General features: G+C 38.6%; 1 protein-coding gene across 4 annotated transcripts in view; it reads left to right on the forward strand.

Moving 5' to 3' along the window:
- RASSF6 (Ras association domain family member 6) overlaps positions 1 to 16,450 on the forward strand; it is a 52,560-nt gene that overhangs the window by 9,001 nt on the left and 27,109 nt on the right. For all 4 annotated transcript variants that reach the window (XM_036414090.2, XM_036414063.2, XM_036414073.1 and 1 more), the window contains exon 2: positions 4,276 to 4,374. In XM_036414090.2, coding sequence (XP_036269983.1) covers positions 4,310 to 4,374 — 65 coding nt within the window. In that variant the 5' untranslated portion in view covers positions 4,276 to 4,309. The remainder of the gene's footprint in view (positions 1 to 4,275; positions 4,375 to 16,450) is intronic.

Raw genomic sequence — 16,450 nt, forward strand, 5'->3', positions numbered from 1 at the left:
ACCTCATGTAGTTTTTGACCTACAGAGCTAATTTGCCCAGTTTGCTGAGCTTCTGACCCCTGGAGCTTGAGTCGTCTCCATGATGTGGAGAGTTCCTCTAAATGATGTGCTATCAAAGAGGATGACATTCCCATCTAGAGGAACATATTCATTGAGCAAGAGGATATGAGTAGCCAACACATAAATCAATAATAACAATACAAGGTCAAATGCAGAAAATGGCATCACAACAGGGTAGATAATAGGCTGTGGGAGATTTGATAAGGTCAAACCTGATCAGGTACTAGAAGGAAGCAGAAATCTGGACCTGTAGTGACAATTGCTCTCTTATACAAAGCAACTGATAGAGCACTCTGTGGCTTGAGATTTCATTAGACTTGAAGGCCTTGTAGTTTCTCAGTAGCTTCAAGTTTAAGTTTGAGAGAGTAGGTTTGAGTGGATTACAGAAAGCCTGAATGTCATGTTAAGGGCCCTGGGCTATATTTGCTTTGCTAAGAATGAGATCTCAGGAAGGTTTGTGAACAAGAAGATGAAGTGAGATCAGAATGGTAAAAGCATAATGGGAAACTCGTCAACTATTCAGCTTAGAGACTATTACAATATGCCTGATGAAATGTGCTCATAGCTTTCAAAGAGATGACACAATTTCAAACTAACAATGTGCTATAAGGAAAAATATGCATTAGAAATGTGAGAATAGCTTTTTTTGTGGGTTTTTTTTTTTGCTTTTGTTTGTTTTGTTTTGTTTTGAACTGCTAGTCTCCTAGAGAAAGAAAAACATGAAATGTCTTCCATACACCCTATCCCAAACAAAATAATCTGATTCAGAAGAAAAAGAAAGAAATCCCTCCCTCTCTTTTTTAAATAAAAAAATTCACCTTTTCTCTCCAGCCTACCCTTTTATTCTGGCTATGTTCCTTTTAATTCTGTAGGCTTGACGCAATGGAATGAATAGAAATTATACTTAAAATCTCTGGTTATCCCTTAATGCCATTTATATGACAACCTAAAGGAGGATATTATTCATGTCTGACCACAGTTTCCAGAGCCTGAAGGAGACTTCAGTGATGTTATATCACAATCAACCCTGCGAGTCTGGGCTTGACTTTAGCTGCCTGAAAACTTAAAATTGTGTCTGCGGGAATGGGCAGGGTTAAGCCAGCTTGCGTTTAATTTCTGTAATAGGAAGAATATGTTTCCTTGCACAGAATCTTACAGGAGAAAATTCTTTCTAGAAATATTCCAAAAACTTACCAAATTGGTCCATTCTTCCTTGCATTGGGCCACTTATTCTGAAGTTTTACACTCTACCTAATACAGTTTTCTCTTTTCTTCATACCTCTAGGATCTCTTCTCTACTATAGCTATCTTGTATTCCTATGTTGCCACAAAAATTTAGCAAAATGCCTCATTTGGGACCCTAGAAGCCTTTGGATTTAACATCTTCTTTTTTTTGTTTTGTTACAAAACCAATAGATATTTATCACAGAAACTTATTTTTATTTTTTAAATTTCTTTATTGATTATGGCATCACATATTTGTCCTCATCCCCCCCATTCCCATCCCAAACCCCACCTCACACATTGTTTCTCCCCCCCCCCCCCCCCCCCCCCCGCCGTTGTCTGTGACCACTGGTTAGGCTTATATGCATGCATACAAGTCCTTTGGTTAATCTCTCCTCCTTACCCCCACCCTCCCCTACTTCTCTCTGAGGCTTGACAGTCTTTGACAGTCTGATCAATGCTTCCCTGTCTCCGGGCCTGTTTTTGTTCATCAGTTTATGTTATTCATTATTTACCCTAGATGAGTGAGATCATGTGATACTAGAAATACACTTATAAGACCGAAAATGAGACAAGCAATAATGGTTATGCTGAGAGGCAAATGAATCAGTCTGTAGTGAGTTCCTTTCTGGGCCAACAGGTCTTTGAGTCCCAATTTCAATGTCAAACAGTTCCTTATGTATACATGTCAGCAATGATATTTAAGTTTTGGATGGTGGACAAATGGTGGTAATGCAGGTCCGACCCGCTCTGGCTTGGTCCTGGGCAACATGCAGTGTTACACAGCTGCTGACTGCTAGAATGGCAAGGTGTTGTCAGCGCCCTCCATGTCTGGACTGCTTCTCTTCTGTCTTCAAGGCTGGAGCAGTCCAGTCAATTCCTCTCTGTTGCAGGAATCCACATAGACTTGGAGTTTTCTGAAAATATACAAACATATTCTCACCAAAAGTTAATAAAGGAATCTTTTCTATAAATTTGACTTGGGATCCTTTTTCATTTTTTGCCTAAATGATTTTCCTTCTGCTTGTTTTGACAACATGTGTATTTTTCGTGGATGTCCTCTTTTAGAATTACAAATGAAAGTTAATTTTCTAAAGTAAAATTTTCTAGATGTAATTAACATCTTCTTAAATAAAATAATATGGGGCTGCTAAGTAAGCAGAAATTTAAAACTGATTTTTCCCCCCACAAGTCTCTGGAAATTTTATTTTAAAATATAATAACAGAAGACTTCTACATTTTTTCATAAATTTCTGGAGATTTTATTATAAAATACAACCAGAAAGTCTTCAGAAACATTATTCTAGCAGGGCAGAATTTTTCATATGGTATCTCATTTTTTCTATTTATATTTATCAATAAAATGTAAGCTCTGTGGCAGCTTCAAACACTCCAAGCAGTCAAAACCAGTTTGGCTCAGTGGATAGAGTGTCAGCCTGCGGACTGAAGGGTCCCAGGTTTGATTCCGATTAAGGGCATGTACCTTGGTTGTGGGCACATCCTTAGACGGGGGTGTGCGGGAGATGGCTGATTGATGTTTCTCTCTCATCGATGTTTCTGGCTCTCTGTCTCTTTTCCTTCCTTTCTGTAAAAAATAAATAAATGAAAATATTTTTTAAAAAAAACACTCCAAGCACAGCTGTGCATTTATAGAAGGATGGAACTTATAAATCACTAAATCTGGTAGTATTAGAATTGTGGATAAATTGAAAAAATGGAAAAAAAAATCCTTAGAATGTATTCCAAATCAAATACTAAAAATTCAGAAATAAGATTTTTTATAATAGTAGTAATGACAGATTTAGATATTCTAAGTACATTCCTTACCAGGAGTATAGCTAAGACAGCCATCAACCATAAAGTTATTATTATTATAACTTTGATCCAGGATTCCACTTATAAATTTGCAAATCATTAGCATTTATCATGGGCCAACATTGGATTTTGTGTTCTAACTTTCCTACAACTATGGTCTGCCCTGTTTGCCTTTCTCTCTCTCTTTCCCACAACTGCCAGTTTCTCAAATTGATTACCAAGAGGAAGACCATTTGTCAAGTTAATTTGTTTGTGGTTTATCTGATATTTTTTCATAAGTCCTCTTTATCATTTTTCATTTTAGATTGTCAAAATTAAATTGTTTGTTCTTTGTCCTTTACTACCATGTTCCCTAAATTATACGAAGAAAACAATTTTCAGTTTAAAATGAAAGATCACATCAAAAGAGACATAATAGATTTTTCTCAAAAGCACAGATTGAATAATTAGAACAGAGGAAAACATCTAAGAATCTTAAAACTTAAGTGGGTTGGGGCTTGCAGGAGTGGGCAGAGAAGACAACACATGTTCCAAAAACAAATTATGAGCAATCATGAAAAAGAGCTTTGGAGGAGGCCATTTAGAAAGTGACTACAAAGTCACTTTATTGTAGTTGAACTCTGAACTCTAACCTTATTTTCTTACAAACGAAGATTTTGCAGAACATCTCATTTATCCTCAGTATTAATTCCCTTAGACATAGAAAAATCCTTGAAAAGAATCTTAGCATGGACTAATTTATATAAAGTAAAATAAAAATTAATTGATATAACCTTTTCCAAATTACAAAAATGTTGGTGAAAAGGAAACAAAGTAGAGGCCAGGAAGATATTCAGGCTGTGCTTCAAATGATCTGCTCCGTTACTTTCTGAGAGTTTGAAGTGGAGGTAATAGCCTGCATACCTTGCTGGGATAGATTGTCGCAGGATTAAATGAGAGAAGGTCTATAACCTGGCTCACCTACAGAGTGTAAGACACATGGTAAAAAAAATATATTCTCTTTCCTTTTCTCCCCAGCCCATCCCTCATGCCCATATATGAAACATTACTTAAACACTCCCCCTCCCCAAATACTTTTACACACTAGGGACACAACAAGAGGAGTCAGTTTAAGTCAGAAACTGATTTATGAATGCATCACAGGTGCATGCCATTAATATCATTCTAATGTTTTAGGGTATCCATCGATGACCTCAAAAAGGGAGGAAAGATGACTTTGATGCCCCACCAGTACTCCTCTTGGATCTTCGTCAATGAGAGGACATTCCTTACTGGGTAACTGTATATCTGTCTTACATGTTATTCTAGTTGCCAGTCCTTTGTGGATTATATCCAGCACTATGTCATTCTAAGCATGATATGTCATTCACAAGATCAATAATATGAATCGCCAGTTGAGACATTAAATAAATTGAAGAAAGATGTCCTACAGACTGGTTTATAGCCTTTCATGGAACAATTACTCATTTTATAAATGCTGGTCTAATGGCTAAATTTTTATTTTAATCATTGGTATGATTCTCAAGAGCCCAACATAGGGTCTCCTGTCATCTCTTCTATCTCTCTTGTGTCCTCAGGACACACTTCATTTTTACTGTTCTCCATTAGATTATGCAATATATGGCCAACATCCACAGCTATTTTCTTAAACATAGCTAATAGCATCTTATGTTGCTTTGGGGAAAATAAAGTAGAGATTTAAAAATTATTATAAAAAATATAAGAACTGAACTTCATTGAGCTAGAGCCTGTCTTACAATAAAGAGAAACAAAGCCAAATAAATGAGGGAGGGAAGTGGACATAAGTGATGTGGGAACTGGAAATAGGAAATCATAGGGAACGAATATGATAAAAAATGGAGTTAAAGCCATGTTGAAGATAGTAAAAAGTAGGAAGAAGACATTAAGTACAAGATAGTGGATTCATTCCTCAAATACTTACAAACTCCCTGTAGACAGGTAATCTTCTTGATCCTGACCATTCAGCAATGAAACAAACAAAGCCTTTACCCTGATGAGTTTGCCTTCTAAAGAGGAATACAGTAGTCTCCCCTTATGCACAGTTTCATTTTCCACAGTTAGAGTTACCTACAATCTGAAATGTTTAATGGAAACTTCTAGAAATAGCAGTTCATAAGTTTTAAATTGTTCACCAATCTGAGCAGGGTGATAAAATCTCACCATCCCACTCTGTTGTACCTAAAACATGAATTATCCTTTTGCTTAGCATATTGGCCATATAGGCTCCCCGCCCAAAGGCCACTTAGTAGCTGCCTCAGTTATCAGATCCACTGCCAGGGTACCACAGTGCTTGTGTTCAAGTAGCCCTTATTTTACAACAGCCCCAAAATACTGGGTTAGGGATGCTGGAGATTCAGATATGCCAAAGAGAAGCCTTCAATGCTTCCTTTAAAGTAAAGGTAAACATTCTTAACTTAATAAGGAAAGAAAAAATTTTTATGCTGAGGTTGCTAAGATTTATGGTAAGAACAAATCTTCCATTTATGAAATTGCCTATTTTATAAATTAAACTTTATTGAAGATATGTATGTATAGGAAAAACATAGTATGTTCAGGGTTTGGTACTATCCAGAAATCCACTGGGGGTCTCAGAATGTATCCCCTGTGGATAAGGGTGGATTACTGTACAGTCAGTATGGAAGATAAATGAGTAATGATATATATTATTAGCTGCTGAAAGGTATGAAGAATAAAAATAAAGCAGGAAAGGGAGTACTGAGTTCTGGGAGTGGAGAGCAGGCAGGTGAAGTCCTCAGTGAGGAAGTAACATTAGAATAAAACCTGATGGAGGTGCACAAGCAAGCTGTGTAGGTATCTGGCTGGGAGGATCCAGGCAAAGAGGACAGCAAGTTCACAAACCTAAGGCAGGCATGTGCCTGTAGGGGTGGAGGCAGCCAGTGTAGAGAAGTGAAGTAGGAAGGACAGTAGAAGCTGACATTAGAGACATAATGGGGCTAGATAAGGAGGGTCTCATATCTAGAGATATGATATATGACCCATTTTAAGACTTCATTTTTCCCACCTACACGATGAGAAGCTATTGAAGGATATTGAGTTCATGGGTGACTGAATCAGTCTAGCTGTTACATTAAAAGAAGAATGAAGAGACAAGAGTAGAAGTGGAGAAACTATCCAGGAGATGATAATATTCCAGGGTAGAGATGATAGTGCCTTTGACCAAGGTGGCAGCAGTGGAGGGGGAAAAAAAAAAAAGCTCAGACTTTAGTTACATTTTTAAAGAAGAGACAATAGGATTTCCTGGAGGTTTAGATGTGGGGTGTGAGAGAAAGAGAATAAACAAGGATTATTTCAAGGTTTTGGTTGAGAAAATGGAGTTAAATTTCTCTGATTTTATAAAGATTATAAATGAACAAGTTCGTGGTAGATCAGGAGTTCAGCTCTACAGATGTTACATTTGCAAATGAGTAAGATCAAAAAGGGAATAAGTATAAACAAAAAAGATTCCAGATCCAAGGTTGAAAAGAGTGAAATGAAGTAAGAAAAATAGAAAACAAGGAGGCAAGGAAGAAGTATATTGGGTGAAAAGTCAGCAGAATGGCTATGGAGACTGAACAGAGAGCAGTATATATTTACTATATTACCCATTACATATGTGCCATTCATAACATACATATATGAATGACACCACTTTGAGATGTCGAGATAACTGAAGCATTGATGGACATACAAGGAAAACAGGGAAACTGAGGAACTGGGAAATTTAACTGAAACATTGACAATGAAGGTCAGAGAACATAACCTCTACAGAAAGGTCCTAGCGACTGGTCAGAGATGTCCCTGGTAACAAGATGAGCATTGTTGAGAGGACCTAAAAGATGACAGGTTGGGAAGAGAAAAAGATAAGAAAAGGTTTGAGTGATCTGCAAGACTAGCAGGGGGCAAGTTAGTTTCAAGGTAGGTAAATGATGGAGAAGGTGGGAGGTTGTGAATAAAAAGTAAGAAGCTCCCAAGAGAATGATAAGAGGCAAAGAACAGGATGAGAGCCCAGGACAGCCCCAAGAAGGTCCCTCTTCTACATTTCCTCTTCCCAGAGAAAATTACAATAAGAAGAGTGGTATCTCCAAAGACAACAGCCCTAGGCTGCACCAGTGTTTCCTTCTGCCTGCATGCTTTCTGTGCAGTGTAAGCTTACCCAACCTAGAAAACAAAGTTACCAAACCTGGAGGAAGGTTCAGAGAAGGAAAAGTACAGACTTTAAGAGAAGAATGTATAAACCCATGTACGCATTTTCCTGTTATTCAGCTCTGCATGACTCAGGTCAGCTCATGAAATCATGTCTCCCATCTGCCCCACCAGTATTGCTAAACTGTCCTGGGGGCCCACCTCTCAGATTACAACCGCTGAGGTTACAACCATTGTCCCTTAGTTGACTTCAGCTATGACACAGCAGCTTTGCCGCCTGGATTACCAAGGAAGCAAGGTTCTTTCTCACTCAAACCTTTAGACTTGCCCTTGTGATCAGATTAAAGCGCATCAGGTATCAGGTAACTTCAGTACACTGTCTCTTGTTTGCACACTCTGGCATCAACCTCCCTTCCCTGACAAAACCTGGAGACAAATGTCATAGAGAAGCTCCTGTGCCTGCCCTGACTCCTGTCTGCTCTTAGGACTATTCCTATTCTGGCTAATCCCCACCATTTATATGCATGCATTTCTCTTTATCCTTTGGGTTCTTTATTCTCCTGGTCCTTTCTCTAAAGAATAAAGTTTTCTTCCCCCCTTTCTAGAGCTCCTAGTTCAGCTCTAATGAATTATGTCTATCTCACTGTAGCCATGATCATCCAATGGTAACTTCTATCCTGGATCACCACATCCCCTACTTTTGTTCAACTCTCTACAGAGTAGTTACAGAATGAGAATCACAAATTTTAGCCAACATAGACACCTATTCCATACACTGACAGGTACCAAGTCAACTTCTGCTTCTTTTGTAATATTTTATTGTTTTCCAGTCTCAGCTTTTCATTTTCCCCATGAAATCCTTCCTGAACTGCAGTGAGATTTTTAATTAGCTTGAGTTAACTTTTATTTTAAAATATGTATTTCCTAATTATGAAGTATGATTGTTTTAATAAATTATTATAATTTATATATTTATATTAATCTATAATAATAAAAGCATAATATACTAATTAGACCAGATGTACTTCCAGACAACCTTCCAGACAAAGCCGCAGTAGCAGGGGTGAGGCAGAAGCAGCCACCCTGGTGGTGGGGCTGAGGCCCTTGCACAAATTCTGTTCATCAGGCTTCTAGTCCTATATAATAAAAGGCTAATATGCAAATCAACCAAATGGCAGAACAACCAATCACTATGACACACATTGACTACCAGGGGGCAAACACTCAATGCAGGAGCTGCCCCCTGGTGGTCAGTGTGTTCCCCCAGGGGTATTACCACTCAGCCAGAAGCCAGGCTCATGGATGGCGAGAGCAACAATGGTGGCAGCAGTCGGCCATCCCCAAAGGGCTCCTAGATTATAAGAGGGCTCAGGCCTGGTTGAGGGATCCCCTGGAGTGCACTAATTTTGTGCACTGGGCCTTTAGTATAATTATAAAACAGAAAATATAGAAACATATAGATTGAAAAGATAAAGATTATCCATAACCTCAAAACCAAGAAAAAATATATACCAGTACTATTTAATTTATCAGATTCCATGTCTTCTAATGATTCTATTTGCCATAGTTGAAGTTATACTGTATCTTGTTTTACACACCTGGCATATATTAGAAATATTTGGCATAGCATTCAATGATATAGAAGTATCAAATAAAATCATTCCTTTAATTCTGAACTTCAAGATGTCTCCAATTTTTTTAATACACATGAGCTATTTCATAGAAATAGAATTACTGGATCAAAGAATACAAATATATCTAATGTTATTGCTACAAAAATTTGCTTTCTAAAAATCTTTGATGATTTTTTTCTCACCAGCAGCTTACACTCCTTATTGTTTCATAACAGATGATTTCCTCAGGTAGAATTTAAATCCTTTGAGGATAAACGCTAAGAATCTTTTGCATCCTGTTTCCCAGGTGGGGAACCTGGATGATTATAAGTAAAATACAGGTAATTGACTTTTATTTGACCATTTATGGGAAATATCAGAAAAATATAAATAGCACATAAAATTTTTGATTTCACAAACATTATTGCTCATGACAAATAAAATCATACTCAAAAGTGGAGTCAATTAGAAAAACATTGACAATAGATGATACTTGGGGTTAGCCAAAATCATGAAAGCCATACATGATTAGTTTGATAGCATAGCCACAGCTCTCAGCCAGAATGTATTAATCACTTTCCTACAAAATAACTTAAAGTCAGCACTCTATAATAATATTTACCTTTGCAAATACTTTTATAAATACTTTCTAATTATCAGGAATATAAGAGGAGAAAGAAAGCCAACAAAATTTGAGAATCTATATGCCTTCCCATTTTATAATTGGCCTGCAGTAAACTAGGTCACAATGAAACTATATATTTTGGAGGAGGATATTTCCAAAGAAGGATCTGTGATTCTAGTGACCCTTATTTTATGTCATATTTTTCATTGACTAAATTAAGGATTTATAGTTTATGTTCTATAACCCAGAGACCATTTCAAACCCTACGCTCCATTATTAATTGGAATTCCAGTTGATAAAGTAAATACAAACATTTGACATAAAGGTATCATTTCTCAAAATGTGTTGCATGAGCCACCTGCCTCCCAAACAGATGCTTGTTAAAAATGTAGATCCTGGGTTCCACCCAAGAACTATTCAGGTGATTCTGTTGCCTAGTGAATTCTAAGAACCACTGCTCACAGTAGGAAAGGATTAAAGTCTGAGGACTGAGGACCACCTGAAATAAACAGAATTTCTGGAGCCTGGGGAAATCTTTAAAAAATAGTGGCCCGAAATGATAATAATATCCCTGGCCACCTATGATATCCAACACATCACAAACCTGGCAAACACCTCCATTCATATATTCACTTAACAAATGGTGATTCAGCTCCCACTCTGTACCAGTCATTGTTCTAGCAAACAAGACAATTACCAACTTAGTAAGGTTTTTTCTTTTTCTTCACAGAAATATGTAAAAATGATGGAAATTAATAGGAAAACAGAATCTGCTTGATGGAAATTTGGTTAATTCAGCAAATTTCCCAAGAACGACATGTCATCAATAAAATAAGAGATTTTAATATTAATAGCATAGTAATCAGTATAAAATGCATGCATTATTCCTGGTTGAGAATTCTCTGAGCTTAGAAACTTCCCTGGGTGAAGGGTGTTGGCATAAGTTAGCTTCACGCTCACATGACTCAAGTTCCAGGTACTGTTTTCATTGCCTGGGGTCATCACCCTGTTGCTTCACCTGGTGACTATTCTAAGTGAGCTGAGTTTTAAAAAAAAGAATGGTTCCATGTGGTTGCTCTTGAAGTACTTTTATTACAGGTTCTAGGCTGAATTCAGGGCACTTTTGAGGTGAGTAAATGCCAACCTCAGTGCCTGAATAAAGTGCAAATTCAGTTTTAGAATGCAGGTCAGATTTCACTCTGGGAACCTGTTAGGCTTTTTCTCCTGTTTAGGAACCTAATACAAACCTTTGCAGGCTACAACTCCTCCAACTGCAGCCCACGAGGCACGTGTGCATGCCTGTCCTGAGTAAATAACTTTAATTCGCATGATATAGTAAATTTTAGCAGAAAACGCATTATTCCAAACAGTTTCTTTTCCCAAGCATGTGGGCCAGTGCCCTTTGCTGAAACAAAGGAACCAGCCACCTGCACCTCTGAGCACAAATCCAGCACAAAGAACCAGTGTTCAGAGGCTGCTCCTACCCAGCTGATAAAGCCAGAGGGCAATATTTGCCCAAGTTCATGGCCAAGGCTGTCTCTTGAGCAAAGGAACTCCAGGGGCAAAACGTTTGAGATGAGTTTAGTACCATCATATTAAGAATGAGAAAAAAATTTTATGTGGACACTTTTTAAAATTTTATTTTAAAAGTATTATTATTTATGTCTGATGATCTAGCAAAAACAACACACAAAATTTTTTAGGAGAAATTGGGTACCACATCTATTACTATGTCATGAAAAGGCCAATAGAGTCCCTCAGACATGTGAAAAATATCATATTTAAGCTCTTTATCAGATATTTTTCAATTAATATATATTGTCCACAGTCATTAAGCATATTGATATGATTGTTATTCCCAATAAAATTGATTTTCTCTACATTTACCTATTTTATTACTTCAATCCATTAATAAACAATTAGATCATCTGTCCAAGATACACTGAAAACATTTCAATACAAAGGTCTAGTAAAATAAAAATATATTAATTTTTTGAGTTTAATTTCTGGATATGTTAGATATACTGGTGAAAGATGTTTTTCCCCATTAAAAATAAGTCATGGTTTAATTTTTTTATTTCATTCTCTTAACAAATAATTACTGAGGCCATAAGTTATCTAAAAGCTGGGGTACTAGAAGCTGGGGTATGGAATTTTGAGTAAAAATGGACAAGGGCAATCTCAGGCTACAGATCTCCAACGTGAGCCTTCATCAGAATCACTCGAAGAGCTTATTAAACTAAAGATTGTTGGACCCAATTCCTAGAGTTTCTGATTCAGTAGGTCTAGGTTGGAGTAATCATTTGCATGTCTGACAAGTTCCCAAGTGGTAGGGATGCTACTGATTGGAAATCATACTTTGAGAACCACAGGTCTTAAATTATCTTTTTAAAAAATCATACTTTGAGATCCACAGGCTGATAACAAACTGAGGGTAAGTGTCCTAAAGGAAAAAAAGCCCAGATTTAGGAGAGAATAAGGACCTAGGCTAAGTAGGGTCAGGTTCCAGAGATCTGAAGGAGGAAGGGACTAACAAGTTTAAGGGACTGAGGGGGAAGCATTCCTGACACTGGGAGTCAGCTCACTATCTTTATGGCCAGAGGGAGCACCACCCCAGCAAGGAAAAGGCACCCAGCATGGCTGAGGACCATCCAGGTCACAGGGAAAGCATCTTCTGAAAGGAAGCTAAAGAGGAGGAGAAACCAAGCAAAACTTGACCTACTTTGATAAGTATTAAGGGTTTTTATCCCAAGAGCAATGGGAAACAGCTCAGGATGTTAAACAAAATATATGATTAGATATGTTCTATATACACTCTATAGAGTGTGGAGAATAGTTGGAGGGTGCCCACAAGAGAAACAAGGAGGTTGCTTAATCTATATTTTTCAAATGTAAGGAAATCCATGGTCAAAGTCAAGACCCCATTCCAGAAGGGAGAGGTAAGGAAAGCTCCTGCTGTTAGCTCACACTCCCAAGGACAGCCCTGCGGATCGCTGACCACCTGTTGTGTTTCAGACACTCTTGTAACAATCCCCTAGTCCCAGAGGCTGGAAGGCATAGCAGTAAAATAACCAAAAGACTTCATTAACAGAATAATGGTTATCGTTTTCCCCATCAAGGGGCAGCAGACTGTGAAGTCCAGGCAGTCATCCTGAACAAGCACAAAACCCCCAGCTGTTCATTCCCAAAGGGTGTTATTTTACAGCCAGCCTCCATCTGTTGCAATAATGACTGGTGTTGCGTGGCGCAACTGTGTTTACTTTTCAACTAGTTTATTTTCCCCCCCCCTCATCTATAAGGCATGTTTTAGAAACACCTGAAATGGAAGTTAGCTCGTGGATAAAATGAGAAGCAAGATCCAAAAAAAAGTTAGATCCCAATCTCATTGCTCCATTTCCTCATCTCTGTACCCAGCCCCACAGAAAATCCAATCAGCTCCACCTCCAAAATCCAACTGCTTCTCACCATCTAGTCTGAGCCACCATTATCTCTTTCCTGAACAACTGCAACAGTCTCGGAATTGGGCTCCCTGCTTCCACCTCCTGTCCCCACAGTCCATCCTTCTCCAGCAGCCAGAAGTTTCTTTATAATGTATGTCACAGCATCTCTCTTGAAGCCTTAAAGTTCTATTGCTGAATCCTTACCGTAAGGAGTCTCAAAGGTCCAATAGGAGCTGGCCTGGGGGACCTTTAGGACCTCATCTTGAACCATGCTTTCCCTTTTCTCGCCATCAACCATACCACGCTCAATCCCACATATGGATGTAGCACTGTGCCTCTTGCCTGGAACACTCTCCTTGACATCTGGCTCCTTTCCTTCACTGAGGTTTCAGTTTACTGGTAATATTTCGGGCTTCCTGATGGCCCTTTCAAAAATGTCCTCTCAGTGCACTGCATCACATGATCTTGTGTCATTATTCTCATTGGATGTATCCCTTTGTGAAATTAGCATATCTCTTTATTTGCTCTTCTTTTTTCTTCTGTATTCCTTCCACATGGCAGGGGCCTTATTGATTGCAGAGCCCTCAGCATCTATTACATTGTCTGTTACATAGTAATTTTCCTGTAAGGTTTGGATGCTTATGAATGAGTGGGGGGTGGAGGGGGCAAGGGGAGGAGGTAGGTTGACCTTCCTCAAAAACTGAATTGGGAACTTAGTATTTAGACTTTACATGTGTTACCCTTAAATACTGATTCATCTACATCAGGGCTTCTTTCTACTTTCATGCACATACGAATTTCCTCGGGATCTTCCTTAAAATATAGATTCTGATTTCTAACAAGATGTCTCCTTGGTGTTCTGACACTATTTGGATAGGAGTCGCTCTTAAATCCCATGATAAGCAGAATAACGGCCCCTCTAAGATGTTTACATTCTGCTCCTCTGAAGCTATGTCTATTTTACATTACAAGGCAAAAGGGATTCAAGACTTCAGATGGAATGAAATGTTGCTAATCAGCTGAAAAGAAAATAGAGAAATTATCTATGTAAGACCTGGTAATCATAAAGGTCTTTTAACGTGGGAAAGAAGTCAGTGTCAGAGTTTTCCTGGAGAGAATGAGTCAATGGCCATTGCTGCCTTTGAACATGGAAAGGGGAGTCAGCAGCCTAGAAGGGTGGGCAGGCCCTGGAAACTGGAGACAGCCAGGAAACCAAGAAACATATTCTCCCCCAGAACCTTCAGGAGAAACACAGCCCTGCTGACTGCTTGATTATAGCCTGTGAGACCTGCATTTTGACCTAGAGAACTATAAACTAATATGCAAAATTGTGTTGTTTAAAGCCATTGAGGGGTGGCAATTTGTAGCAGCAGCAATAGAAAACTAGAACAAACCTTTTCCCAGGAATGTGTGAAGGAAAGTGTTCTCTTGCCCCTACTTCAGCAATACAGGGGGGGAGGAGCAGAAGTGTGAGTGGGCCAGTTACATATGGCTATTTTAGTGTTAATTGGAATGGCCACCTATTTCAACCTGCAATCTGCCAACAGAAAAAAATTTCTTTCCCCTAAAAGAATAATATCACATTGATTCTTCACACCCTAAGAGTAGATTTCAGAGTATGATCCCGAGCCTAGCAGCATCAGAGTCACCCAGGAACATGTTAGAAATGCAAATTCTCAGGACCCATCCCAGACTTACTCAGAAACTTGGGGGATGCCACTCACAATCTGTTTCAACAAGCCCTTCAGGTGACCCTGATGCCAGCTCCAGTTTGAGATCCACTGATTAGCAAAAGCATATGTGCCACTGTGTTTAATGCTGGGCATACATACAGATACACAGTTCTTTTTGTAGCTCTCACAATATATTTTCTTGGGCACTAATTGCATGTGATAACAGAAACCAAGGTCTGATATGGAAGCAGCTCATTGAAGCCACCAACTAGAATAATAACTCATAAATTATTTTTTTTTAATCTTTAGAAGCTAGACCATAAAGGGAAAGGGAATAGATAAGTGTCCTCCCTCATCTGAAGCTGTTGGAAAACATTCTAGAGTGTTAAAATATCAAATATTGATATTTACCCTTTTAAACGGATTCTCTTAAAAAATCAGGTATCAGACGTAAAGCACATTCCTGTTTTCTTCAGGAAACCAGCACTTTGGAAAATGATACAACCCCCCTTTGACTCTTTCTTTTTATGCCCTCTTCCCTGTCTTATCTAGTGAGATTGCTCTGAGTAGGTGAAGCTGCTCTCTTAAACAGTGGAGTTTGCACACATTTTAGGTGTTTTGTTTTGTATCTGCTGACTATATATATATATATATATGTATATATATATATATATATATTGATTTCAGAGAGGAAGGAAGACGGAGAGAGAAATAAAAACATCATTGATGAGAATCACTGATTGGCTGCCTCCTGCACGCCCCCTGCTGAGGATCCAGCCCACCACCTGGCATGTGCCTGACTGGGACCTGGTTCATAGGCTGATGCTCAACCACTGAGCCTCACTGGCCTGGCTCAAGTTTCTTCTTAATACTGTGAAATGACTCCCTAATCTTTCATTGTTTTGCTCTTATCAGAGTTCTAGGACTTGAGGGACTGAGAAAGCTGACATTTCTATCTACTGATGGCTGCAGGGCCATATTGAAAAGATGAATAGCTCAGAAAATATGAATGTCACAAAATGGCTGGAAGCAGCTAGATGGTGGTTATGTGGTGGAAGCGAGATAGGTCTGGTCATATTACCTTATTGATTAGATTTGGATTTCATGAAATCACCAGATTTTTCTCTCTTCTCCTCTCCCAATGTTAAAATTATCAGCTGTCAGCATTGAGGAGGGAGTTGGGGCCCCAAGATAGCACTGCTTGGAAGAACAAACAAGTCACAAGTGCCCTCGCCCCAAACAGCAGCAATGATTAAGGCTACCTTGGCAAAGTTGCTAGAAATGTTAGAATCCCTTCCATTTCCAAAGGACAGCCCTTTCAAAGGAAGGCAGGATGAGTTAGGCAAATTTGGAGCTCCCTATTAATTCAGGCTTTGTGTTTCTACTTCAATCAAGATAGTCCTCCTCTTTCCAACTTCTCAGTTTCCACTGTATAGAACCCAAGCCTCATTTGCAATGGAAATGTGAGTAACCTACTTTGCTAACTGGGGAAGGTCTGCATGCAAAGGTTGAAAAGTGTTCTTCCCTCATCATTTGAACCAGGAGATGAGGCCAAAGGCAAATAAGACCTGGGGCTGGGGCCGCTTCTGGAAGAGGGGCTGCAGAAGTTTGCAGTGTTAATTCTGGGATTCAAGTTGACAGTAATGAGGGGTAAGGTGGGTTAAGAGAATTCTGCTCCTGCTTGCAGATGTCAGCAATGTGGAATGATGATTTGTCTTGGCAAGCAGCTTAATGATAAGGTTGTACTTATTCTCTGTTCTATTTTCTAGTCCCACCTTTCTCCAAACATGGAGGCATTTACTTGTGTTTTTATGGAAGTAAATTTATGAAAATATT

The sequence above is a fragment of the Pipistrellus kuhlii genome, unplaced genomic scaffold (genome assembly GCF_014108245.1).
Source record: "Pipistrellus kuhlii isolate mPipKuh1 unplaced genomic scaffold, mPipKuh1.p scaffold_m20_p_1, whole genome shotgun sequence".
NCBI lineage: Eukaryota > Metazoa > Chordata > Mammalia > Chiroptera > Vespertilionidae > Pipistrellus > Pipistrellus kuhlii.